This window comes from Rhinatrema bivittatum, chromosome 10, assembly GCF_901001135.1.
Source record: "Rhinatrema bivittatum chromosome 10, aRhiBiv1.1, whole genome shotgun sequence".
Taxonomy (NCBI): Eukaryota; Metazoa; Chordata; class Amphibia; order Gymnophiona; family Rhinatrematidae; genus Rhinatrema; species Rhinatrema bivittatum.
Window position 1 is genome coordinate 20786034 of NC_042624.1, and position 24993 is coordinate 20811026.

Here is a 24993-nt window from a genome sequence, read left to right on the forward strand (position 1 = left end):
AAAGCAAAGACTCTAAAGCTGATATTATCATCCATCTGGGAACCAACGACCTTGCTAGTAACAGCATCCAAGCGGTACAGAGAGATTTCCAGTCTCTAGCAAAGCAAGTTAGTCACATGACCACAACCATCGCCTTTTCAGAAGTGTTACCTGTTCAGGGAAAGGGGAAGGAGAGACTAAGCCATATTGATAACTTCAAGGTATGGCTCAAATCCTGGTGTAAGGAACAAAGTTTTGGAATTATTGGGGGTTGGGGCCGTGTATGGAACAACAAAAAGCTATATGTCAAAGATGGCTTAAATCTCTCTGTGGCAGGAAAAAGGATCCTAAGAGATAAATTCAAATCCTATGTCATAAGGCATTTAAACTAGAAGCCGGGGGTGGCAGAAAGAAATTAGAATGTAACCCCCCCAAATACAAATGCAATGGAAAAGGGTGAAGTGGATAACAAAACTCAACTAAATAAGTCACAAAAGGAGTCCAAGAAAAGCAGTAACCTGAACGAGAAAAGCTGGAAAGCTATGAGCACAAATGCTCATAGTTGGGCAACAAAATCCCAGATCTGCAAGCCCTAATGGTGAAGGTGGACTTGGACGTTGTTGCTGTCACGGAGACATGGATTACGGAATCTCATGATTGGGATATGGCCATACCGGGCTATAACTTATTAAGGAAGGACAGTGAGGACAGGAAAGGGGGAGGGAGTGGCTCTTTATGTCAGAAACAATATCCAAGCATCTGAGCTGCAAGGAAGATGGGGCAAAGAAGCAGCACTATGGGCCGACCTAAAAAAAGATGATGGAGCTTCCGTTTTTATTGGAGTGGTTTGCAGGCCTCCAAATCAAATGGAAGAACTTGACAAAGATCTGGTTGAAGACATCCAAAAGTTGGGAAAGAAGGGAGAAGTGGTGATTGTTGGAGATTTTAATCTGCTGGATGTAGACTGGAGAATCCCTTCTGCAGAATCTAACAGTAGTAGAGAGATAGTGGATGCCCTGCAAGGGGCTCTGTTCAAACAAATGGTAATGGAACCCACGAGGGAAGGAGCTATACTCGATTTAGTTCTCACTAATGGAGATAATGTCTCTAATGTCCAGGTAGGTGCCCACCTCAGCACCAGTGATCATCATACGGTATGGTTTCATATCACAAATAGGATACAGAGAAGTAGCACGAAGACCCGAGTTTTGCAGTTCAAAAACACGGACTTTGATGAAATGGGGAAGTACCTGGAGGAAGAACTAGAAGACTGGGAGAACGAGAGAGATGTGGAACAACAGTGGACCAAATTAAAAGGAGCAATTACCAAGGCAACTAATCTATATGTTAGAAAAGTAAAGAAAAGCAAGAGAAAAATGAAACCTATCTGGTTCTCAAAGGAGGTGGCAGACAAAATAAAAACTAAAAGAACAGCGTTCAAGAAATATAAAGAATCCCAAAGAGAGGAGCACAAGGAAGAATATCTGGTGGAACTGAGGGAGACGAAGAAAGCAATCAAGAAAGTGAAAATTCAAGCGGAAGAAAGGATTGCCAAAGAGGTAAAGCAAGGTGACAAAACATTTTTCAGATACATCAGTGAAAGGAGAAAAGTCCAAAGTGGTATACTGAAATTGAAAGGTGAAAAAGATCAATGGTTGGAGACAGATGAAGAAATCGCAGAAATATTAAACGAATACTTTGTTCGGTATTCACTAAATAAGACCCCGGAGAAGGATCGACGCTAGTTAACAAGAAACTGGAGGGAAGCGGAATGGATGAAACTCCCTTTACGGAAGAGAATGTATGGGAAGAGCTAGGAAAACTAAAAGTGGACAAAGCCATGGGGCCTGATGAGATTCATCCCAGGATACTGAGGGAGCTCAAAGATGTGCTGGCAGCTCCACTGTGTGACCTGTTCAATAGCTCCCTGGAAACAGAAGTGGTGCCGAGTGACTGGAGAAGAGTGACGGTGGTCCCGCTTCACAAGAACAGAGAGGTCCCGCTTCACAAGGGCAGAGAGGAGGCTGGAAACTATAGGCCGGTTAGCCTCACCTTGGTGGTGGGAAAAGTATTGGAGTCGCTGTTGAAGGAAAGAATAGTGAACTATCTACAAGCAGCAGAATTGATGGACCAGAGGCAGCATGGTTTCAACCAAGGGAAGGTCCTGTAGACAAATCTGATCGACTTTTTTGATTGGGTGACTAAGGAATTGGATCGAGGAAGAGTGCTCGATGTCTACTTGGATTTTAGCAAAGCTTTTGATATGGTCCCGCACAGGAGGCTTGTGAATAAAATGAGAAGCTTGGGTGTGAGTGCCAAGGTGGTGGCCTGGATAGCAAACTGGTTGAAGGACAGAAGACAATGTGTTATGGTTAATGGAACTTACTCTAAAGAGAGAGCGGTGATGAGCGGAGTGCCGCAAGGGTTGGTGATGGGACTGGTCCTGTTCAATATCATTGTGTGCGACATCGCGGATGGGATAGAAAGTAAAGTTTGTCTATTTGCGGATGATACTAAGATCTGCAACAGAGTGGACACGCCAGAAGGAGTGGAGAGAATGAGATGGGATTTAAGGAAGCTCGAAGATTGGTCGAAGTTATGGCAGATGAGATTCAATGCCAAGAAGTGCAGAGTCATGCATATGGGCTGTGGAAATCCGAAAGAATTGTATTCGATGGGGGGTGAAGGGCTGATGTGCACGGAGCAGGAGACCTGGAGGTCATAGTTAACGATTTGAAGTCGGTGAAACAGTGTGACAAGGTGATAGCTAAAGCCAGAAGAATGCTGGGCTGCATAGAGAGAGGAATTTCTAGTAAGAAAAGGGAAGTAATTATCCCCTTGTACAGGTTCTTGGTGAGGCCTCACCTGGAGTACTGTGCTCAGTTCTGGAGACCGTAACTCCGAAGGTACAGACACAGGATGGAGGCGGTCCAGAGAAGGGCGACCAAAAAGGTGGATGGTCTTCATTGAATGACTTATGAGGAGAGATTGAAGAATCTAAATATGTATACCCTGGAGGAAAGGAAGAGCAGGGGTGATATGATACAGACATTCAGATACTTGAAAGGTTTTAATGTTCCAAAGTCAACAACAAACCTTTTCCATTGGAAACAAATCAGCAGAACCAGGCGTCACGATTTAAAACTCCAGGGAGGAAGACTCAGAACCAATATCAGGAGGTATTTCTTCACGGAGAGGGTGGTGGATGCCTGGAACGCCCTTCCACAGGAAGTGGTGAAGACCAAAATTGTGAAGGATTTGAAAGGGGCGTGGGATAAACACTTGGATCCATAAAGCCTAGAGGATGGGAATGAATAGAAGAGGTATGGGGGTGGATTGCAGGAATGACTGCTACTACCTTATTCAATAAACATTCACACAGTTAATTAGACTCCAACATTGTTCTATGCTTCAACGGCAAGAGGAAATGTGGAAAAGAGGATTTGCATTCGGGCAACAACCAACATTGCTCTATGCTTCAACAACCAACATTGCTCTATGCTTCAATGGCAAGAGGAAATGTGGAAAAGAGGATTTCATTCAGGCAACAACCAACAAGGTAGCACAGTCTGGGTAAACAAATAAGCGTGGGAGTAGCTTGCTTGTTGTGGCGGTTACTACCCCAAACCAATTAAGCCTGATACTTCACTTTCAATGCATATCCAGCGTAAATTTCTGCTTCAACGGCAGGGGGAAATGACGAAAAGAAGATTTATATTCAGACAACAACAAAGGACTGAATTGCACAGTCTGGGTAAACAAATAAATGTGGGAGTAGCTTGCTTATTGCGGCGGTTACTACCCCTAACAAATTAAGCCTGATACTTCACTTTGAATGCATATCCAGCGCAGCTCACTGCTTCAATGGGAGGGGGAATGAAGAAATAGGATTTACATCCAGCCAACATCTAACAAGGCATTGATCTGAGCAGTATGAGTATACAAACATCAGGGTAACTTGCTCGATACGACGGTTATTACCCTCAAACATTAAGCTTCACTTTCATACAGCTCCAACACGGCTCTCTGCATCAATGGTGGGGGTGGAAGGAAATTAGAATAAAAAAGCTACCAATAAGGGCCCTGAACTCAGCGGTTGGAGTAACAGATAAGTATGAGAAAATAAGTGTGAAAGCTTGCTGGGCAGACTGGATGGGCCTTTTGGTCTTCTGCTGTCATTTCTATGTTTCTATATGTTGGTCTTTAGAGGAAGGAAGGGGTAAGTCACAGAGTTATTATGGTAATGCTGCTATTTTGTTCTATGGTTTGTCACTGTATATTGTTCAGAGCGGTTAAATGACGCTTCGCTGTGGGATGAGTGCTCTATTAAGTGTTTGCTGATTGTTTAAATAATCAGTTAAAAAAAAAGTTTGGGACTTGCTACTGCCCTATGTCGATTCACAATCCGAAAAGTGCCCTAGAGCTCGATGTGCTTTTTGCATTTCAAATTATTTAACGGTAGAAGACCAATAGACATATCAGATGTGGCTCGAGAGACATGGGAGGAAGAAGGAAACTCCAAAAAGAATCTCATTGACGATGTCATATGAGTACAAGAGTGCCTCAAGAAAGCCGGAGAGGCAGCCCCCTTATGCTTAGAGAAAGCTCAGACTGCTCAGACCCATGTGAATAAACCTCCCATAATTCAAAGAATCGTCCATTCCAGAAACCAGGTTCCTCTTGCTCTCTTCAGAAAGCAAGTTGCTTGAATGGACAAGGCCCATATGAGGTCTTGGAAAAACTGACCTGGTCGATTATAAAATAGCTCAGCTGATAAAAAGAAGAAAACTCAGATTTACCATGAAAGCTACTAAAGAAATGGGTTCCACAGGAATGTGGAGTGGTACAAGGGAATTCGGCCCAGAGCTTGGAACTGAGGCAGACCAGATCCAGGTGTCATTTAGGGAGTAACTGTCAACTTCCCAGTTAACACACTTAAAGCAGCTGATCGAGCAGCATAGGGAAATCTCCAGTTTGCTGGGACATACCCACTTGGTCCAACATGATATCATTAACTCAATTTGGTATCAGATGCAGTTATCAAAAATACAAGAACGCAAAGAAATCATCTCTCCATCACCCCGCAATTACACCGCATGGGTGATTGCACGTCAACAACCATACCAGATTCCAGAAGCCAGGTGTCACATTATTGAGATAGAAGTGAAGGAAATGCTCCAGCTTGGAGTCATTGAAGAATCTTATAGCGACTGGTCCCGAAACAGGATGAAAGCATATGATTTTGTATAGACATTTAAAAAGTCAACAAAGTCACTAAACTGGACACATACACAATGCCTTGGGTAGATGAGCTGATTGAGTGCCTTGGATAAGCTCAGTTGATCTTGACCCTGGACCTCACCAAAGGATACTGGCAATGGTGAAAGAAAAGACAGCCTTCTCAACAACTGTGGAGCTCTTCCAGTTTACGGTCCTCCTGTTTGGCCTCCATGGCGCCCCTGAAACATTCCAGTGCTTGGTTGACCATATGCTCTGCTCACACCAGAGCTATGCCACCGCATACCTTTACAACATAGTAGTATGCAGCCCAGATTGGAGGATACACTTGAGCCATCCCGGAGGTGATGTCACTTCCTCACCTGGAAGATGCAAATATCTACTTCACTTCTCAACTGCACAGGGATTGAATTCTATAAGGCCCGGGCAGCCCAGGAAAGATCTCTGGCATGGGTTGATACCTTTCTATACTCTCATGCTGAGGGTAACTCTAACAGATTAGCACTGGCAGAGCATAAAGTCCTTACTGGCACATAGCAAGAAAGTTTTGATCTGAGAGACAACATGATTCATTTGAAAATAATAAATTATGGATTATTATTAAAATTCTAAATTTCTCTCTCCATTTTACTGGGAGCCAATGCAACTGTTGTACAACAGGACTTCAAGACAGCTCAAACAGCATTCTGAATCAGTTGAACAATCCTAAGTATCTTATCAGGAAGACCCACAAACAAAGTAGCTCAATAGTCATTATGTCCAAGGACCAAAGACTGGAGCATGGTCCTAAAAACATCTTCAACTTGAAAAAACATGATTTAGAAAGACGCTTTAGTTGAGACCTCATAGTTAAAACAGAGTCCGACTTCCTAAGCTGCAGGCTTCTGACAAAATGGCAATAGTTTCTCCAGCAAATTGGAAACTATTAATGCCACTACTAATTGGCTTATTGCTAATCCACACTACTTTTTTTTTTGAACATTAAGTAGTAACCCATAAAGAAGTAACCAATTTCCAAGGATCCAGGATCTGATTTGTTAAGTATTCACAAAACTGAGCAATGGGTAATACTCCAGGTGTCCCACTTGGTATATATAGTTGAACATTGTCAGTTCATTATATAAAACAGGAGACATCCAGTGTTTGTAGTTCTTTACCTAATGGCACCAAGTACAGATTAAACAAAACTGAGGAAAGGGCCGACCCATGTGGAACACCTACTTTCAGAGGCTGCCACAACTGAAACCTAGCTAACTGAACCCTTTGCTTTCTGTATTGTAAAAAGACAATTCAGGATAATACCTATTCTGCCAATAGCCCATAGCCTAGCTATCTTGCCTAATGCTGTTGAAAGTTGCCGAGATGTCAAGTTGAACTAATAATCCTGTTTCTCTAAGATCCAAACACCCCCAACAGAGAAAGAAGCAATAATTCTGTATTATGTGCTTTATGAAATTCAAATAGGTTAACATCCAGCACATTTTTTCTTCTAAAGTACGCCTCGAATTGTAATAAAACACTCTTCCCCAGAATCTTTGCTAGGGTTGGAAGGATTCTGGAGAAGAGTGTTTTATTACAATTTGAGGCGTACTTTAGAAGTAAAAATGTGCTGAATGTTAACCTATTCTGGTTTCATTTGATTCTCTGTTGAGGAGTGTGTGTCCTTTTTAGCAGTCTAGACATCCTTTAAACAAGAGAATTGTTAACCATTTGGCACACTAATTAATATGACTTTACTTTTGTAGCTTTAAGCAAAGTAAAAGGACAAGGATCTATGGATGAGACAGAGGATCTTATTGAAGCAACTATAGTGTTGAGTTCTTTCAGTGAGATAATATTGAATTGTGTCTAGATCTTTGAAGGGGATAATGTCACAGAACTGGAAGGCAACGTAACAAATGGTGCAACAACCTTTTGGATGTTATCTACCGTATAACCAAAAGAGTCAGCAATTACATTGAAAGAAGGCACAGAGTCAGTTTTAGGGACTTGATTGGTTGTTAAAAGCTTTACAGTAGAGAAAAATAATGATGGTCTACTAATAGCGAATTTACAGAGTGGATGCTTGGAACAGCCACCAAGTGGAGGTGGTAGAAACAAAAACTGAATCTGAATTCAAGAAAGCATGGAATAAAACAAGAGATCTCTGAGATAATGATGGGAATTCTAAAGCTAAATTAATTGGGTGGATGGACAGACTACATGGGCCAAATGATCTTTTTCTGCCATCATGTTTCTGTTTTTCTATGAATCCTGGTTAATTTATTTTCCTCTGCTTAGTAATATGCTTACATTCATTAGATCACCACATCTGATTAAGATATCGCCTCCATCTGTGCTTTCTTTGCCAGCACCTCAAACTATCCATCACCCTTCCTTGCAAAAAAATGAGGTGGGTGGGCATTTGGGAAGGAAGGGAGGAGTTGTGAGGGAAGCCGGGAGAATATCTCAATGGAAGGATACTATGGCAACTGCAGAGAGGGCACTGAGCAACCCTGCCACAAGTATGTGCCTGGAATAGAGTGTGAGGGCCATGGAGGGTGAACATGTCACCCTTGAAGGAGGTCCTTCTAGAGCAGGGGTTTTGCATGCACTGCATCAGGGAACAGAATTTACCTAAAGAAAAGATAAAAACCATCAAAAAGTTACCCTCTTACTAAAAAGGGGCAACAGTGCATCCACAAACTTATTCAAAAAGACCATTATATAAACAAAACAGACTCACCAATCTTGCTGCAACATATTTGCGAGGCATTTAAAAATGGCGGCCAGCTCTAAAATCCCCCATTCAATACCATAGGTCAAATACCACCATGCATGGGTGATTTCGAGGTTCAGTGGATAGAGAGGTGCCCCTTTCGTTCAAATTTGCCTTATGGCAGAGGTATATTCATATACTGTGAATACTCCTTTTTCTCTGGATTGACGATAAAGATATTGAATTAATATGAGCACCACGTCAACAACTGAATTTTTAAATTTTCTAATTTTTTAGTTTTCAAAACAAAAACCCATTATCCATATACCAGGTATGAGTATGATAGACCTTCATACCATCCCATGGTTTCTCGGGCATATCTGCTCCATGTTTAAACTGCTAACGGGATCATCTTTAATCATTGGTCATAACAACAATGAACATCCCTAATCCATTAGCAATGGAGAGTGAACTCTATACCAGAGAGTTTCCTGAGGCAGCTGGGACACGAACTGTACTCTGATATCAGCTAAAGGAAAGTATCCTGAACTTATCTCTTTTGAGCAAAATAATAAGAAAATTTCAACATTTGTTTGAGAGAAGCATTTTGAATATATTTTATATTAACAAAAACCTTTTGAAAAAAAACGTAAAAGGAAAAACAAATATTGGTTGAGTAAAGATCAATGATAAAGATGATCCTGTTAGCGCTTTAAACATGGAGTAGGTATGCCCGAGAAACTGTTGTATGGTATGAAGGTCTATCATACTCATACCTGGTATATGGATAATGGGTTTTTGTTTTGAAAATTTAAAAATTGGAAAATTTAAAAATTCAATTGTTGACGTGGTCTCATATTAATTCAAGAAGTATATTCATAACATTCTGGTGTTATGGACTGGGTCTGAGGGTTTATTTGATGAGTTTATGAAGTGGCTAAATCAGTGTAATGTGCACTGCAATTCACTCATTCCTTTATTAAGATCTGTATACCTTATTTGTGACTTATTTGGACATTCTGATTTCTATTGAAAAAAGGAAAGTTTACCATTTTTAGGGAAGCCATGGACAGTTGTTCGAGTATACTAGTTGCCATCTACAGCATTTGCTTAACAATTTGCCCGTGAGCCAAATTTTTAGACTTAGAAGACTGTGCCCTTTGTTGGCTGATTATAAGGTCAAAGCGCCTCATATGAGGATTTCCTTTTTGGAGCAAAGTTATCCAGCGGCTGTGGTCCAGAAGGCATACAGAAGGGCAAAGCTGACTAATAGAGACCTCCTTTTACAGCCCCAGTTTAAGGAAGATTGAGAGAGGTTCACTTGTGTTTTACCATATTCACTGGATATTTACAGGATTCAATGTAGTATAATAAAACACTGGCATATTTTGCAGTCATACCCACTGTTTTGTGAACATCCTATCTTTGCTTTTACATGGGGTCATAATATTCGAGACATGGTTGGGAGCTCTGAGTATCGGTACGTTATACATCATCCTAAGGAAGCTGAAGTACTGTGCAGCCATAATCCTTGTGGGAAATATTCTGTTTGTGCACAATCATTTAATGGCTCAGTGTTCCCATTTAAGAATCTGTTAAAATATTGTTTGCATGTAAATATGTCTTTCTAGACAAAAGGGGTAATGATTATTATGTGATGCCCCTGTCAGTTGTTATGTGGGCAAGACGAGCAGAGTTCTTAAGATCATGATGATTGAACATCGCACTGCCATTACCCAACAAAGCTTGGATGCCCCATTAGAGGCCCCACTGTAGTGCTTTTAATCATTCTTTTTCTGATTTGGTATTTGCTGTTCTGGAGAAGGTAGAACCTCACTCACAAGGAGGTGATTTTGACTCCTTTTTAAGGAGAAAAGAGCAGCATTGGATTTATTACTTAAATTCCGGGCACCCACATGGTTTAAATAAGGAGACAGAATGGGCTGTTGTTGAACCTTCTGGTTCAGAGAGTGTTTTAGGTTATGGTTTCATGGAATACTGCATGCGTGTTTTGATTGGATTACCAAAGAAGAGGGTGGGGCTATGGTGGTATTTAACCTGTGGTATTGAATGGGGATTTTTAGAGCTGGCTGTCATTTTTAAATGCCTTGCGAGTATGTTGCAGCAAGTTCGGTGAGTCTGTTTTGTTTGTTTAATGGTCTTTTCAAATAAGTTTGTGGATGCACTGTTGCCCCTTTTTTGTAAGAGGGTAATTTTTTGATTGTTTTTATCTTTTCTTTAGGGAAATTCTATTCCCTGATGCAGGCATTTAGGACACCGAAACATGGGCCCCATGTCAGCTGGGCATTACATTCTGAACACAGTTTCGGTTATTGTGATAAGGTGAATCATCCAGAGCTAAGTATTTTTTTCACTTGATGAGTTTTTTTGAGGGATTATAGAATTTATTATTTATGTAATATTTTGAACTGGCAAATGAATGAAAGCTCTTCTGTGCCTTTTTTCTGACGCCATTTGCAGCCCATTGCGAAGCAAGAGATGATAGATTGTACTTGGTAATTTATTTATTTCTGATGCTGTCTTCATTTTGAGATGTACTGTATTATACACACAACAAACAGTAATGTTTGTCATTAGCATTAAACGTTACTGATAAGTTGTAATTACGGAATCTCTTTCAGATACTCTTCTACAATTCCCCGGAATCCCTACAAACAGCCATGTTTGCAAGAGTGTCACTAATAATCTCACATGCTATAAGACCCAATCAGTTTGTAGTATCTGTGTGAAATTAAAGCCAATTTTGACCAATCAGAGTGTAAGGTCTCTGCCTCTCTTGCTAACATGGCTACTCAGGGAAACCACTCTAACATTTCCAAAATCATAATGTTAAGTGTCGCCATCTTTTGATTTCTCGTTCCTAAGGTGAAAAACTGGATCAGTTTGAATGCAAAGAATCCGACTTACCGGGAGGGCAATACCACCAATTGCTAGGAAAAATAGGAAAGGTGGGTAGACTTCCAACCTGGTGGCACAAACAAAAAGCAACACATTCAGATGGTGAAATGAACGAAAAAAAAGCTCTCACTATAAGTCTTTCCTTGCCACCAGCAAGGCAAAGAGTTTAAAAAACAGCTTCAGAGCGTAACTGCAGTTCTTTCTTATAACAGCAGCACCAGACAATATCTTCTAAATATCACTTTACTTCTTGCTGGGCTCTTTCTCTCCTTTCTTAGCCTTAGTAGGTTGGTGAGTGGAGAGTTATCTGGGTAAAGTCTCCCACTGAATTTACTTGGCTAAATTACCCAGATAACGTTATTACAGTAACTTTGAAGCTTACTTAGGCTTACTCAGTATTTGGGGGTTTTTTATTAAAGTTTTTTTAGTTTACAAGCTTACAAGAATCCCAAATTAACAATGCAACGTATTCAATGTAATACAACAACATATAATTGCCAGTATAAGTAATGAGAAATTACTACTTACCTGATAATTCCTTTTCTTTAGGACAGTCAGATGAATCCAGAACAAGTGGATTATGCACCTCTGCCAGCAGATGGAGATGGAGCAAACTGACTTCACTGACCCCTTCAGTAACAAACTAGCAAAAAATTTGATTTAAAACAGATATCCATGTCAATACTCAGCCAAGAGGAAACACTGAGTTTGTACAAAAAAACGCATTAACACTAGTCTAGCGACTGGACTAACACTTACACAGTAATCCCTGTAACACATAGTCACACAAAAGGTTCATAGTGCAATCATTCGGCAGCCAAGGGAGGGAAGCTGGATTCATCTGACTGTCCTAAAGAAAAGGAAATTATCAGGTAAGTAGTCATTTCTCATTTCTTAGCATCCAGTCAGATGAATCTAGAATAGGGTGGGAGGTTGCCTGCAGACCTGTCAAAAACACACATCCAAAGGCTGCGTCCTCCCGGGCTTGCAAATCCAGGCGATAATACCTGGAAAAAGTGTGTAAGGAGGATCGCGTTGCAGCTCGGCAAATGTCGATGGGAGATAGCAACCTAACTTCCACTCATGACACCACCTAAACCCTAGAGCAGAGCTTTCCAAACTGTGTGTCGGGACACGTTAGTGTGTCGCCTGCAGTGTGCAGGTGTGTCGCGCAAGCCCGGTCAACTCTGATGCGAGTTTGGGCTTTTTTTTTTCTAGAGATTCACTTTTTTTTTTTCAGTTTATGGGTTGCTTATTATTGGGTGATTTTTGCTGTCAATCGCGTTTTTTTGGGGGGCTTGGTGGGTGGAACGAGCCCAGCCATCCTTGCATTGGCTGTTGCTGCCGATGAGGCCTGGCCATGAGGAGTACTGACTGCAAGCAGCAGTGTCTGGTGATCATGGAAGGGAGTGAAGCACTTAACTGGCAACAATCAAAAAGACGAGGTACATGAGTGTGGGGTCCAGACATGTGCTGGGGGGAGAAAGATGAGTGAGTGGGGGGCAAACGTGCTGGGGGGACAGACATGTGCTTGAGGGGGAGAGATATGAGTGTGTGGGGGCCAGACATGTGCTGGGGGGAGGAGAGAGATGAGTGTGTGGGGGACAGACAATTTGTTTTATTATTGTTTCTCATAAATTATAACAATAACATGAATCTTGGAATATATATTTTTAATATAAATTTAAGGTTTTCATGAGATAGGTTGTGTCGTGAAACATTTTATTTATGTATATATTTAAGGAAACATACATAAATTGTCGAAATATGTTTCGTTCGTTTAACCTTTAACCTCTGGTTTACTAGTAGACTGAATTACTGTGTCGTGAAATTATGTTTGTCTAAAAAGTGTGTCACCAACATGAAAAGTTTGGAAAGCTCTGCCCTAGAGGAATGAGCACTAACTTGACGAGCTAACGGCTTGCCAGCATTAACATATACTGCCATGACTACCTCCTTAATCCAATGAGCTATTGTAGCCCGTGAGGCCAGTTTTCTTTGTTTAGTACTGCCGTGAAGGACAAACAGATGATCCTTTTTCCATAACAGCTCAGTAACCTCCAGATACCGGATGATATGTCTCTTGACATCCAAGGGTCACAACAGGCGATACACTCCTGTACAACTCTTTCTCTGTCCAGAGACTTCAGGGAGATGAACTGATTCAAGTGAAATTCAGAGACCACCTTGGACAAAAAGGAAGGAACAGCATGCAGCTGTATCACCCCTGGAGTCACGTGGAGGAATGGCTCCCGGCAAGACAAGGCCTGCAGCTCGGAAACTCTCCACACAGAACAAATTGCAACAAGAAACACCGTTTTAAAGGTCAGTAAAAGCAACTGCAGGTTACGCATCAATCTAAACATAGGACCCACTAAGAAATGCAAGACTAAGTTAAGACTCCATTAGGGTACCGGAAACCACAAGATAGGACGAAGATGTTTCACTCCTTTCAGGAAATGGGCGACATCAGGAAAAACCAACAAGGAGCCACCATTTACCTGGCTCCTGAAACACACGAGAGTCGCTATTTGTATGTTTAAGGAATTAAGGGCCAAACCTTAAGCCAAGCCATCCTGCAAAAATTCCAAGCTGAGCAGGATCGTGGCCGAATGCGGAAGAGTACCTTGATCCTCATACCAGGCCTCAAACACTCACCAAACCCGCACATAGGCCAAGGAAGCGGAGAACTTTCTAGCTCTAAGAAAATTGGAAATCACTACCATTGGGTATCCACATTTCAGCAAGTGAACCCTCTCAAGGGCCATACCATAAGACAAACCAGGAGATCAAGCTGAGGACGAGGTCACAGAAACTGAGGATCAAGGAGAAGACCGGAGACAGGAACGAAGGCAAGGGCAGGAAAGCGCCAGGACAGGACTCAGGAACACAAGGACTGGAGCAGAAACAGGAACGGAACCAGGAACAGGATCAAGGCAGGAGCAGGAACGAAGACGTCAGGAACAGCAACTAGCACTCAGAGAAGACGACCTGTTGCAAAGGCAAAGGACTGCAGACTGCTGTGGGATTTAAATACCCCTCCCTTGTGATGTCATCTCCCAGGACCGGGCAGAGATTTCCCACCGCAGCCCCTTTAAAAGGCAGAGTCTCTCTCGCACGCACGCGCCTAAGGAGAGCCCTGTCAGACAGAGGACGATGTTCGCGGCCATGGCCGGGAGCCACAATAGTACCCCCCTCACTGAAGGGCCGGGCTTGCCTGGGTGTGTGCGATGGAAGTGCTGGAGTAAGGATTTGTCCAAGATATTGGACGATGGTTCCCACGAGTTCTCTTCAGAACCAAAGCCTTCCCAGGTGATCAAGTATTCCCAGAGCCTGCGATTCCGACGGACATCCAAAATATCCCGGACCTGGTAGGTAGGGTCATCTTCAGAAACCACTTCTGGAGGCTTGGGTGGAGTGGCATGAAAAGGAGAGAGTATCAATGGCTTCAATAGAGATACATGAAAGGAATTATGTATCCGGAGACTAATGGGAAGTCGTAAGCGGTAGGTCACTGGACCCAGGCGTTCACTGATAGAGAATGGTCCGATGTACCTGGGAGCCAGCCTCATTGAAGGGACCCGAAGGCGGATGTGGCCAAACCCGGTCCCCCGGGTTAAAGAGAGGAGCAGGGAGATGATGCTTGTCCGACACATGCTTTCACCAGATTAGCATTGGTAGACTCCTATAGGTCGTGCAGCTGTTCAGCCGTGAGCTGAGCTGCTGGAGAAGGTACGGAGAGAGGCAAAGGCAAGGGAGGCCTCGGATGTTTGCCATACACGACTTGGAAGGGAGAAGTTCCAGTAGCGGAGTGCACATGTGAAATGTGCGAAAATTCTGCCCACGGCAGTAGCGTGGCCCAGTTATCATGGCGTCTCCCTACAAATGAGCAGAGGAAGGTCTTCAACCCCCGGTTGATCCGTTCGGCTTGCCCATTCCCTTGAGGGTGAAAGGCTGTAGTGAAGTCCAACTGCACACCTATGTTTTTGCACAACGTGCCCCAGTACTTGGCCGTGAATTGGGGACCACGATCAGATGCGATGTGTAGGGGGAGGCCGTGTAGTCAGAAGATATGCAGGTTAAACAACTATGCCAACTCAGGAGCCGATGGCAGCTTGGGTAGAGGTATAAAATGCGCCATTTTGGAGAACCTACTACCCAAATCACCTGGTTGCCAGAGGAGATGGGCAGGTCTACCTCAAAGTCCGTGGAGATGTGAGTCCACGGTTCCCGCAGAGCTGGAAGAGGCTGTAGGAGTCCCCACGGCCGGCCAGGCAGTAGTTTTTGTTGTGCACAAGCTGGACAGGAACTGACATAGGCACGAACGCCCTGGGTCATACGGGGCCACCAATAATAATGGGACAGCAATTCCAAGGTTCATGCTCTGCCTGGGTGTCCAGCAGTGAGGGAATCGTGAGCCCAAGACAGTATCTTGGATTGAAGGCGGAGTGGGACCACGGTCTTCCCTTGACGTACCGTGTCCATGACAGCCAGAAGGATCTTGGCAGGGTCCAAAATATAGCGAGGTAGGTCTGGTGTGTCTTCAGCCTCGTGAAGTCTAGAGAGGGCATCTGCCCAGGGGTTTTTTTTGCGGGACGATAGCACAGTACAAAGTTGAACCTGCTGAAGAAAAGGGACCAGCGGGCCTGGTGTGGGTTCAGATGCTGTGCTTTGCTGAAGTACTCTAGGTTTTTGTGGTCAGTGTAGACCGTGACAGGGTGTTGCGCCCCCTTCAACCATTGTCTCCATTCTTCAAAGGCCATCTTTATGGCCAACAGCTCTTTATCTCCAATTCCGTAGTGTTGCACTGCGATGGAAGGGAGCGCTAGGGGGCGCTCCCCATTGCGGAACAAGGTGTGTGTGTGTGCCCTTGCGGTGAGACGGGCCTCATCTGGGAATGGAGCAAGACCAGACCTCTGCCAACCTGCACAATCTCGGTGAGGCCAACCACACAAGGTTGGTCTCTGACTAGTCCTCCAACCACTCCAAGCCCTTTCGGACCTGCCGCTAGGTAATGGCAGAGGCAGCAGGCCGGACATGAGACAGAGGTGGATGAGGATTTGAAACAAGGGTAGACACTGAAGACAGCGGAGCTGACGAAGACACTGGGAGTTACGATGACGAGGACAGGCTAAAATCAGACGAGATAAAAGTCCAGGAATCCAGGAGAGCAGAGGGCCTCTCGCCGCTGGCAGACACTCATTAAAGAGCAGCAACGAGCACAGGACGGATGACGGCCCCACCAGGAACAGCAGACGGACATCTGGACAGAAGGAATCTGGACAACTCCAAGTAGCAAAGTCCTGGACTGAGCCTCGGGGACCCAGCGTGATCGACGCACCTGACAGGTCAGTCAATGGAGGACGAAACCTCCGACCCGGCGTGGAAGACGCAACAGAGGGAAATCCTGAGGTTGGGTTGAAGACGGCCACTAGGATTGAATCCGGAACCCAGAACGAGACGAGGACATCTGAACAAGACGGACGAGGAGGATCTTCGGCCCTCGTGGGATGGAGGAATCCTGCCAGCACCCTACACACCCCAACGGGGGTGGTCACGGACCACTGGGCCACTGCGCACCCTACCAACCCAGCCAGGCTGGTCGCGGACCATGCAGGGACGGGATGACGGAGCCTCAGGAAACCTGTGGACGAAGAACTTCAGGAACATAGACGAAGACATCAGGAGACATCAGAAACTGCAGGATGACAGGAACAACCGGAACAGCGGACACATCAGGAACATGAAGAATAGAGACCAGGAACAATGATGAGGGATCCCATGAAGAAGAACGCCAAGCAGGAGCAGAGAGCAGGAAGTCCAGGGAAAACCAACTCCTAGCAAAGGCAAAGCATGAATGACTGCAGGGCCCTTTTAGAGGGCTGGAGAAGAGGAGATGCTCAGGGAGGAGTCCAGGTGGAGCCAGAGGGACCACTCCCACTGGCCCTTTAAATCTAGGCAGACAACGTGGCCTCGCCCCTTAGGGGAAGCAGGAAGAAGGAAGTGCAGGACCCTGGACAGCGGCCATGCTACCGCTGAGAAGTGCAGGAGACGGAGCTGGGATGAGCAGGCCCTGATGTCAACGGTGGCATCCTGCGCAAGAAGGAAGGCTGGGGGTGGAGCCATGGCGGCGTCCAGCCGCTGAGGAGCAGGCCTTCAGGGAGAAGCAACGTCGACGGTGGCTCCATGCCATGAGAGGTCGGCCTCTGCCAAGCTGCGAGAGCGGCGAAGACGGCGGCAAGATGGAAGCCTCCGGGCCGCAAAGGTAAGCGCCTGCACGCAGCTAGGCCTGTGAGCAAGAGCACAACAGAAGGAACAGGGGAGTAAAGCCCATTGGCTGGAGTGCTAAGGACCGCCCCTACGGCTGTCAGAGGCGTCAACTTCCACGATGAATGGGCGAGCCGGGGTCTGGGTAGTGGAGACAGGGCTCTTGCAAAAATGACCTTTTTAGTTCTTCAAAGGCTTGGACAGCCTCAGTGGCCAATGCCTGGTGTCAGAGCCCTTCCTTGCTAGGGCTGTAAGAGGTGCCACAATATGGGAATACCATGGGTTGAAGCTCCTGTAAAAGTTGGCGAAGCCAAGGAACCGCTGCAACAAGCGAAGTCTCACCGGTTGTGGCCACTCCCAGATGCTGGTTAGCTTGTCCGGGTCCATTCGGAAGCAGGAGGTGGAAACGATAAAGCCCAAGAAGGGCAAGGACTCCTGTTCAAAGAGGTATTTTTCAAGTTTCGCGAACAGGCGATGTTCTCTTAGGCGTCGAAGAACCCGACGGACGTCGGTACGGTGTGTAGTAAGGTCTTTAGAGTAGATCAGGACATCATCGAGACAGACAATTACTCCATTATGAAGCATATCCCTAAAGACTTCATTCATTAGGTTTTGAAATACCGCTGGCGCATTACACAGTCCAAACGGCATTACTAAGTACTCGTAATGACCGTCGCGCGTATTAAAGGCGGTCTTCCACTCGTCCCCAGGCTTTATTCAAACCAGATTATAGGCCCCACGAAGGTCCAATTTTGTAAAGACTCTGGCTCCTTGGAGACGGTCCAAGAGTTCCGGAATAAGTGGAAGTGGATAGAGATCCCTATGAGTGATAGCATTGAGTCCTCTGTAGTCAATGCAGAGTCTTAATGAGCCATCCTTCTTGGCTACAAAAAAGAATCCAGCGCCCGCTGGAGAAGTAGAGGAGCGAATGAACCCTCTGTCAAGATTCTCTTTAAGTATTGGGACATTGCTTGAGTCTCGGGCAGAGATAGCGGGTACACCCGTCCACGGGGCGGAACTGTGTTGGGCAAGAGATCGATGGCACAATCGAAGGGGCAGTGCTCTGGAAGACTCTCCGCCTCCTCTTTGGAGAATACATCGGAGAAGTCAGCGTACTGTGGAGGTACAGCCCTTTTGGAAACTCTGTTAAATATCGAAACTTTGTAAACCGTTCTGATGGCGAAACCGAACAACGGTATATAAAACTCGATAAATAAATAAATAAATAAATAAAGAACTGAGGTTGGGGTATCTGTTGTAGGCAGGTAGCAAAGCAGTCAGACCCACAAGCAGTGATCTGAAGTGTCTTCCAGTCGATGGTAGATGAGTGTTTTTGCAACCAAGGTGTTATGACTATGGCTGCTGTGCAGCCGCCTCACCACCAGAGGTTCCTTAAGAGCATGCTCTCTTGGCTGGCCCAATCCATCCTAGTCATCTGCTCTATGTTCTGGTCTTCCTTTATAACCCTGCCGACCCAATCCCTCAGTGCTTCGGCATCGAGCTCGTTTGGGCTCCCTGCTCTAGCCTCCTTTCTGCCTTGCTCTGTTGCCTTCGGGCATTCATCCTTACTCTGTTGCCTTCAGGCTTTTGTGTTCAGTGTTAGTGCTGTATGGTTAGTCTGTCTATTTATTGTCAGTCTTGTTCCCTGGGTTCCCTCAGTCCAGTCACTCATACCTACAGTCAGTATCACCGTTACCTGCACGCTATCCTGAGTCCATCCTTACTAGCACCCAGCTCCAGTATCCTGATCACTTTTACCTGCACTCACTTTCACACATACCTCCATGCTGCTCCTGTGTATCAAGTTCACCCTTACCTCCACGCACTCTGTATCAGAGATACCTCCAGCCTGTATCAGATTCCCTCCAGCTAGCTCCCACCACCACAGGCATCCTCCAGTTAGCATTCAGCTCCATAAGTTCTAGCCAGTACCCAGCTCTACACACTCCTGCCTGCACCAGATTCTTATCCAGCCAGTATCAGAGGTTTTATTGCTACTCCTGTGTCTCTCCACCCTAAGTCACTCCTGCAGGTGGTGTTCACTACACCTAACTGGTGCCCAATTCTAACAGCATGCGAAGCCATCCACCTCCAGAGAAAGAGACAGGACTTTATACCCATCCGGTGAGTCAACTTTTGTTTCCTCAACCCACATGTCTCAGTCTCAAAGGTTTTATATCTGTGCTCGTTGCCAAACCCGGAATTATCCCAGTTATCAAAACTGTCTAGCTTGTCAACTCTCGGATCAGGAACACTGGGCATACAGTAACTGTCACAAAAAGAATGTTTCAGTCTACCAAGAATGTTTGAATTGTGACGCTCCCAGACCAGGATGGTGGAAATGTTCCTGTTTCCTTAGTCTTTTACCTCCAGGCAAACCTTGCCCCCGTTGCACAGCTACCGGACCAGCTATTCCACTAGAAACCTCAGCCAGTTCAATTACTCTGTGTTCTGCTTCTGGCCCAACTAATAAAGTTACCACTATTGGCAGTTTGTGGATAGAGAATCCCAGCACATCCTTTCATAAACCTTTGAAGAAAACCTCGCATATAAAAGCAAGTTATCTCCCAGAAAGCCCTAGAACTCACCTGGTCAGGAATGCTCCTGTGACTTCCATGCTAGAATCTCAGAAACGAGATCTTCTAAAGCAGAGAGAGCTGATTAAGCCCAGCAGAGCTCTACTTCCCACAGCTGCAGGTCAGTCACGACTAACGACCTGTTTCCCAAGACGTTCCAGAGCTGCCTATGCTTTCACTAAGTTGCAAGTCCACACCTCAGAACCAGGGAACCATGATCTAGGCTTCAAGAATCCGTCTCTATTTACCAAGTCCTCAACTGTCCAGTCTGTATCCTCCTTTCGCATCATCATAACTACTCCCACAACTGGTGAACAATCCACAACAGACTTTATTACCCTGCCATCTGAGCCTGCCGCATCGCCCCAGGAGGGGTCTGAACCTGCCCTGCCACCCCAGGAGGGGGTTGGGACTGTTTCACCACCCCAGGAGGGGTCTCTGAGCCTGCCGCTTCGCCCCAGGAGGGGTCTGGACTGTTTTGCCGCCCCAGGACAGGTCTGGGACTGTTTCGCCGCCCCAGGAGGGGTCTGGGACTGTTCTGCTACCCCGAGAAGGGGTTGCATCCGTCACACCACCCCGAGAAGGCGTCCAACACTAAGGTGTCCCAAAAATAAGCACCATAATTTAAGTGCACAATAAAACTTGTGCGCACAGGTAAGCGTGCAGCCACTTAAGGCGCCACTTAACTTAGATGCTCCAAATCCAAGGCCTGACTAAGCATCCAAAAACTGGACACACAACCTGAACGCACAGCTAGATGCACACGCCAAACTGACATGCCTGTAGAGGGAAGCCTTAGAAAGTGTGCAAAATGCCATTGTGGCCTATAACATAGCACACAGTGTAAAAGCCTCAGAAAGGAAAATTAGTTTCTTACCTGATAATTTTCATTCCAGTAGTACCACGGATCAGTCCTGACTCCTGGGTTTTGCCTCCCCTCCAGCAGATAGAGAAGTTTTTCAAAACAACCCTGCCATATATACCAAGTGGCTACCCACAGTCCCTCAGTCTTACGTAAAGTCAAAGCAGAATGTAATAAAATACAATTCAATACCTAACTAACATAAGGCTCATTGAAAACCCAAACCGGGAACAAAACTCGCAGAACCAATAGAACAAGCGAGAATGCATGGTAAACAACCAGACAAAAAAAACAAAACTTTATACGAGCAGACTCTCTGTTACTTAAGTGCACACAGCTATAGGGTGGGGCTCTGGACTAATCCATAGTACTACAGGAACGAAAATTATCAGGTAAGAAACTAATTTTCCTTTCCCTGTACGTACCCGAGCCAACTAACCGAGGGTGGGAGCCGGAGAGGCCCGCTCAGAGTACCCCTTCTCCAAATCCCCCGGAATCCGAAGCTCAAGCATCCAATCTGTAATGCCTTGCAAAAGTGTGCAAAGATTTCCAAGTAGCCGCCCTGCAAATTTCCTGAGGCGAGACTTGGTGACATTCCGAGGAATAAGGTTCCAATGGAACCTTATTCCTTTAGAGTTAAGATCTTTCGAAGATGTCAAGAAATTTAAAACATCTTTTAAAGAATTTCTGCTTGCCCGTGCATTTAATGTTTAAAACCGCGGAGAGAAGTCTTGCTCATATGACAGTTGATGATTCAGTAATTGGTCTTATTTAAGTTATTATGATGTATATTATCATTGTTATGATTTTGGTTTCTGTGAAACCATATGTTTGTAATGATTTTAGTTTATGTATGTATTTATGTTCATCGCCTAGGCCTTTTTGTGTTAGGCGTTTAATAAATTTTTTTAAATGTGAAAAAAAAAAAAAATTCCGCCCAAGAAGCGGCCTGTGGTTGTGTAGAATGAGCACGAAGCCCCACCGGTACCATCTTACCACGCAGCAGATACGCTGAACCGATGGCCTCTTTCAGCCAATGGGCTATTGTAGTCTTGGAGGCCATACTACATTTACGTGGACCATTCTATAAGATAAAAAGATGGTCTGATACCTGGAAAGGATTCGTAACTTCCAGATATTGTAGCAGAGCCCTGTGGACATCCAGCTTCCGTAAATCCTTGGCCACCGGATCCGATCGATCCACATCAGAGAAGGAGGGAAGTTCGATCGACTGATTCAAGTGAAAGGAAGACCACCTTTGGGAGAAAAGATGGGACCGTTCGCAAGGGCACATCCAAATCAGAAATCCGCAAGAAGGGTTCTCGGCATGATAACGCCTGCAATTCGGACATCTGGCGTGCCGAAGAAATTGCCACCAAAAATACCACTTTCAGTGTGAGATCCTTTAGCGTCGTCCACTTTATAGGCTCAACAGGTGGTGCACACAAGGACAAAAGCACCAAACTGAGGTTCTAGGAAGGGCACTGATGGTGAAGCGGAGGGCGCAAGTGCTTCGCCCCCCTCAGAAAACGTACCACATCCGGGTGCGATGCTAACGCTACCCCCTGGACCTTACCTTGGAGACAACAGAGCGCCACAACCTGTACTCAGAGGGAACTACAAGAAAGATCCTTAGAAAGACCGGCTTGCAGAAAACCTAGAATGTCTGAGACCGACGCCCGCGTAGGATCCACCTCATGATCCGAACACCAAGCTTCAAAAACTTTCCAGACTCTGACATAAGCTAGGGAAGTAGACGGTTTTCTCGACCTCAACAAAGTGGCCACCACCGCATCCGAGTAACCTTTATTTTTCAACAGTTGCCTTTCAAAAGCCAGGCCGCGAGACAAAAGCGATCCGCCTCTTCCAAACAGACGGGGCCTTGATGAAGAAGAGTCGCAGACTCCCAAAACCGCAGGGGATCCGTGGTGGACAGGTTGAGCAGATCCGCAAACCAGGGACAACTCAGCCATTCTGGGGCTAACAGAATCACTTCTGCCGGATGGAGCTCTATTCGTCTGATCACTTTGCCGATCAGCGGCCAGGGAGGAAACACGTACACAGTAAGATGTTCGCCGGCCAGGGAAGTATCAGGGCATCGACCCCCTCAGCCCCTGTCTCTCTGTGCCGACTGTAGAACGGTGGAGCCATGGCATTCTGAAATGTGGCCATCAGATCCCATGCATGGTGTTGCCCCATCGCTCGCAGACAAGCTGAAAAGCCTCGTCTGCCAACTCCCACTCTCCGGGATCGAGATGGTGGCGACTGAGGAAGTCTGCCTGCACGTTGTCTACCCCGGCAATGTGAGAAGCCGCAATGCTGACGAGATACTGTTCCGTCCAGTCCATCAACAATCGAGCCTCCGTCGCCACCGGACTCTTGGTTCCTCCTTGGCGATTGATATAGGCCACCTTGGTTGCATTGTTGGACAAGATTTGGACCGACTTCCCCCAAAGGAGCAGGAGGAAGGCATCCAACGCCAGAGCTACGGCTCTGGTTTCCAAACGATTGATTGACCACTGAGATTGTTCTCAGGACCACTGCACCTGCACTGACTTTCCCAGACAAACCGCTCCCCAGCCGGAGAGATTGGCATCCGTGGTGACGACCATCCAGTCGGGCATTACCAGGGGAACTCCACACTCCAGATGTTCCGAGACAAGCTACCAGTCGAGACTGGCTTTCGCGGAGTCCGTAAGCGGAAGCAGAAGGTGGAACTGTTCTGACCCCGGGTTCCAACGGGACAGCAATGCTGATTGTAAGGGACGCATATGAGCGAAGGCCCAGGGTACCAATTCCAGGGTGGACTTCATGGATCCCAAGACTCTCAAGTTATCTTTCACCCTGGGCATCCGCATGGACAACAGGTCCCTCACCTGTCCCTGAAGCTTGACTACCCGCTCTGTGGTGAGGAATACTCTCTCCAGCTCCGTGTCGAACAAAGCTCCCAGGAACTCCAGAGACTGCGAAGGAACTAGACGAATCTTGGTAAGGTTGACCACCCAGCCGAGGGATCATAAGAGCTGTAGCACCTGGCTGATAGCTGTTTGACACAGAACCTCGGACTTCGCCCGAATCAGCCAATCGTCCAGGTAGGGGTGCACTAGCAAGCTTTCCCTCCGGAGTTGCGCTGCAACCACCACCATCACCTTGGTGAACGTTCTGGGAGCGGTGGGAAGTCCGAACGGCAGAGCCTGAAACTGATAGTGTTTTCCCAGAATACAGAATCTGAAGAACCTCTGGTGAGACTACCAGATGCAGATATGGAGATACGCTTCCGTGAGATCCAGAGACGCTAGGAACTCTCCTTGACGTACGGAGGCGATGACGGGCCAGAGAGTCTCCATCCGGAAACGCGGTACCCAAAGACATCGGTTGACTCTTTTGAGATCTAAGATTTGGTGGAAAGTTCCTTCCTTTTTTGGGACTATGAAGTAAATGGAGTAGCGGCCCCTGCGTAGTTCTGCAGACAGAACCAGCATTATAGCCCCAAATCCAGAAGGCACTGGAGCGTGCCTTGTAGAGTCTCTCATTTTTCTCGGTACGCGCAGGGAGAGATCAGGAACTTGTCCCAAAGACGCCATATAAAATCTAAAGCGTAACCTTGACTTATCACAGTGAGGACCCACTGGTCCGATGTTAATTTAGTCCATTCCTCAAAGAAGAGCGATAGCCTGGCTCCCACGCTTGATACTTGGTGGATGATGGGTACCGAGGGATGGACCGGCAGTATCTCATTGTGAGGCCTTAGCCCCCACCGTCAACGGGAGGTTACCTGACCTGCCAAAACGTCTGCCTCGAAAGGACTGAGGCCATGACTGTTGTCTGTTGGAACCAGAACGAAAAGGAGGACCCTGACGACGCGCCGGTCGAGGTCTCCGATTACCATGGAACCGAGACTGAGCTGTAAACGAACCTCTTGACCGGGGCCTATCCTCCTGTAGTTTATGAACCTTGTTCTTTCCCAGAGATTGGATCATGTCCTCCAATTCCTAACCGAACAACAACTTTCCTTTAAAAGGAAGGGAACCTAGGTGGGCCTTGGACGAAGTATCTGCAGCCCAATTCCATAGCCAGAGAAGCCGACGCGCGGAAACCGCAGACACCATGAATCTGGCCGACGTGCATAGTAGGTCGTAGAGAGCATCCGCACTAAATTTTAAAAGATTTTAAAAGATTTTAAAACCTGCGCGTGCATGTTATAAAATCCAGGGTCGGCGCGCGCAAGGGGGTGCACAATTGTGCAACTTGCATGCGCCGAGCCACGCAACCTGCCTCCTTCCGTCCCCCCCGCACCTTCCCCTCCCTTCCCCTACCTAACCCGCTCCCCAGCCCTACCTAGAACCCCCCCCCCTTACCTTTGTTGAAGAGCCTTCAGGCTCAGGCCACACCCCGCCCCTTTTTGCGAGCCCCGGGACATACGCACGTCCCGGGGCTTGCGCACGCCGCTGAGC

The 24993-nt window shown here is 46.1% G+C and overlaps 1 protein-coding gene across 3 annotated transcripts in view; it reads right to left on the bottom strand.

Moving 5' to 3' along the window:
- Positions 1-24993, bottom strand: part of MGST3 (microsomal glutathione S-transferase 3) — a 187236-nt gene that overhangs the window by 42713 nt on the left and 119530 nt on the right. For all 3 annotated transcript variants that reach the window (XM_029618214.1, XM_029618215.1, XM_029618212.1), the window contains one exon: positions 10844-10901. In XM_029618214.1, the coding sequence (XP_029474074.1) occupies positions 10844-10901 (58 nt within the window). The remainder of the gene's footprint in view (positions 1-10843; positions 10902-24993) is intronic.